The sequence below is a fragment of the Dreissena polymorpha genome, unplaced genomic scaffold, assembly GCF_020536995.1.
Source record: "Dreissena polymorpha isolate Duluth1 unplaced genomic scaffold, UMN_Dpol_1.0 chrUn021, whole genome shotgun sequence".
Classification (NCBI taxonomy): Eukaryota; Metazoa; Mollusca; class Bivalvia; order Myida; family Dreissenidae; genus Dreissena; species Dreissena polymorpha.
In genome coordinates, this window is record NW_026273335.1 from 49978 (window position 1) to 53402 (window position 3425).

General features: G+C 33.2%; 1 protein-coding gene across 1 annotated transcript; it reads right to left on the reverse strand.

Annotated features, from left to right (window-relative positions):
• Nucleotides 1-423: 423 nt before the first annotated feature.
• On the reverse strand, nucleotides 424-3133 carry LOC127863629 (uncharacterized). Its single transcript, XM_052403259.1, has 2 exons — nucleotides 2157-3133; nucleotides 424-1688 (listed from the first exon to the last, which is right to left on the reverse strand). The coding sequence occupies exons 1-2, from the start codon at nucleotides 2209-2211 to the stop codon at nucleotides 1393-1395; spliced, it is 351 nt and encodes a 116-aa protein (XP_052259219.1). The 5' UTR covers nucleotides 2212-3133; the 3' UTR covers nucleotides 424-1392.
• Nucleotides 3134-3425: the final 292 nt, after the last annotated feature.

A 3425-nucleotide genomic window follows, 5' to 3' on the forward strand; every position in this document is an offset into this window, starting at 1 on the left:
CCAAATATCAAGGTGCTACTCAATATTGCAAAAGTTTTGGCCAATGTTAAAATTTTCGGACGGAATGACGGACCGACAGACAGTTCAAATGGGGCATAATAAAATTCCCTATTTCAAGGTTACAAAACCTGTTCCCAAAAGGCCAACGAAAAATCATTGGTTATGTTATATGTTATACTTTATTTTAAATACAAATCAGTGTCTTAATTGATCATTTGTGTGGCAGTTTGTTTAAACTGAATTCTAATCAATAATACATACTGTCAAGTACCTATTTAAGGATGATGCTTACATAAAATGTATGCCATGATAATGTGTGAATTTTACATCCTAAGGAAACCATCAGTTTCAAAACAGCGTACAAATCTTGCTGTTCACAAATGAACACTTATGTAGTTTTTAAAAAAATAAAAAATATATGAATACTTGATTTTTTTATTTATTTTTTCCCATAGTTGATACACAATTCAATAACTCACAAATTTGTATTATTACCAAAATTAATAATGTTTCATTTGTAAATAGTTTAATTTGTACTTAACTTAAAGGAAGTGTTTCTCCAAAAAAACAGAACATTTAATGGTCTGGTGTCAAGTTGTACTTTGATATTGAAAAGTGCTTCGTCTTTTTGAACACAGTTATACACAATTAATATAAAAGTTGTAAATCTCGACTATTAATTGGGAATTAAAACTCATAATTCTATACTTGTTTAAACACTTCCAAATAAACAATACTCTGCAGAATTAGGCCTGATGACAAAATTAGCCATTATAGCCTATAGACATTTTGCTAGAATTCATCAATGAATAAAACAGTGCTTCTTGATTAAAATATGTGGAATGTTTAACTGTCTTGAGTATAGTTGCCATTCAAACACGTATTGCAGTTTAATAATAATAGCAACGCACAAATTGTTAATGCATATACAATTCATATAACCTTAATGGAAAATTCGAACAAAATACAAAATAGGCATCATCGAGGCACAAACTTGTAAACCTCATTAATTTTGTGCAAATATTCAAATATTTAATTGAATTCCAATGTCCATATTCAAAATTTTTTTGATGATCGATGCCATTTTAGTGAAGGACAATATAAATGTGAACTTGTACTAATAGGTGTTTATTTATTCTGTAAACATAGTGATAGGTAATGAAACATATGACATAAATACAAGTAAAATTTTTATCAGTAAAAAATGTGTTGCCAGTCAATTGTCCCACAATGATGGTGGCTGGCTATACTCAGACAGACCATACCATATCAAGTTCATCTTGCAAGAATTCATGTAGAAAGTGTTGTTCCAAAATGTTTGACAGAAACCAGTGAAACAAAACTACTTTACTTTATAAACAAGGATTTTGTTGCTGCAAAATTGTTCCACAATTATGGATGCTGTGCTCCTTCTGAAGAAGACTGACTGTGGGTAAGCAAGTCTATCCCTCCAAGTAGCAAGAGTTGTCGCCTTCTTCTTGCCTTCATTATCCAGCTGAATGACAGAGTGGAATTTCCTCCACAGACCAGCACCTTTTCCAGATCAGTCACATGGATACCCCATGGGATTTCCAGGTCCGTGACAGTGTGGAGAACTGTGCCATCTCTGGCCAAGATGCAGACCATGTTAGGGTTAAAGGTGGGGACAAATATCTTGTCACCAGAAGGACTCACTGCACACTTATCTACTGTAAAATAGAGTAGAATAAATGAAAGTAATTATTTACAGACTTATTATGTTAATAAAGACACTGTCACATCTTAGTTACACCACCTATTTGTTTTAAATAATACAGTATGATTATATTACAATGAAACATGTTTCAATTCATTATTGTTATGCTGAAAACCCATGATATACACACCAATATAATTCTCTCAGTAAGTTCATTTACTCACTTACATGGAAAATGTTTGCTAACATGAACATTTTTATGGAAAATGGTATAGAAAGGAAATTATTGCATGGAGAGTTTTCATTTACTAATTGTAAAAGTTTTGGAACAAGTTTTTGCAAACTTACTTATCTGAAATGAGCATACATAAAAATGTCATTGAATTATTGACTTTGATGTTAATTTGAATAAAGCATAACAAATGTTTTATACACCTTATAATAATTTCATATGATACACAGATATGCACAATAATATTACCTGTTAGCCAATCTGATGTATCTTCATACAGCTTAATCAACAAGTCTCCATTCATTGAATGCTTGTAAAGTGCAGTGCCAGAAGTGACATACAGGTCCTGCTGATTATGAACAATACCTATACATTCATGCCCTGAAGAAGCCGCTCACCATTCGCTACGACAAACTGGACCCCATGCAGCCCCACAGCAACAGCTACGCTACTTGGTGTGATTTGACACATGTCACTTTGATGGGCACTTAAATCAATATGTCTTTATATTGAGGATCTAGTAAATACACTCTTTGATTATAGAAATCTGTAACAATAATCTGACCATAAGTGACTGAGCTCCAGGCAAAGTAGATCGTGCTAATAGCATCGTTAAGTCTACCCAGTTCTTGGGTAGTGTGAGGCCCATTTTGCATCTTTTTCTCCTCAAAGAAAATTTTCAGTTGTGCCAACCTGAAGTCGACATAGCTTTGTCCCTTTGTTGGACTGTCAATGAACATGGTCATGTTTTTCAACTGCAGATGTTGAGAAGCAACTCGATGCTTTGAAAACCTGCGCCGGAAAGATTGTGACTCCCTTTGGTGGAAGGAGGGTGTATCCAAATCGAATCAGAAGAGAGAACACAAATGGCACTGATATCCAGGCTTCACTTTGAATCACTTGTTAGGCTCACACAATACTCTGACTTCCCTAGTACAGTGAATACCTTGTCTGGGTCGCAGAAATCCTGCAATTACTTCTCGGTTGCCATCTTGATTTTTACTTTTAGTTAAAAATCTTGTAAGACCTCAATCAAGTTTTAATTTTATTTAGTTTAACCATAAAAATTCAATAACCAACAAAAATAATTTCAAAACAAACAAAGATTTAAAACGTAAGTCCAATTTCAATAACTAAAATAATTTAAATTAACACAAACCAGATGAACTTAAGAAAACATCCACAGTTTGGCCTATTCTGATGCAATCAAACCGAAGTAAAAATGAGGAAGTTAAAAACCTAATCTCTCCCATGATAACAAGGATTCACCAGTCCTATAATCACAACGCACGTTTTTATGTCTGTTTAAAGGGTGTACAGACACTATGATATACCCCATGTCACCACTTGATTCATTACTTTGGTTTACATAAAACACAAAAGAAACCGCCAGTAAAACAAATACATGTAAGAAGTTTTGGGCCTAAAAGTTTAAATTCACAATCATAAAGCCAATATAGTGGCTTTTTACACACACAAAAAAAACAACAAATAAAGTGAATAAACATGAGTTTATTT

Coding starts and splice junctions, on each gene's coding strand:
- LOC127863629 (XM_052403259.1), bottom strand. CDS start 2,211: ATGAATGGAGACTTGTTGATTAAGCTGTATGAAGATACATCAGATTGG. Junction 1,689..2,156: donor TACATCAGATTGGCTAACAG/GTAATATTATTG, acceptor TCTATTTTACAG/TAGATAAGTGTGCAGTGAGT.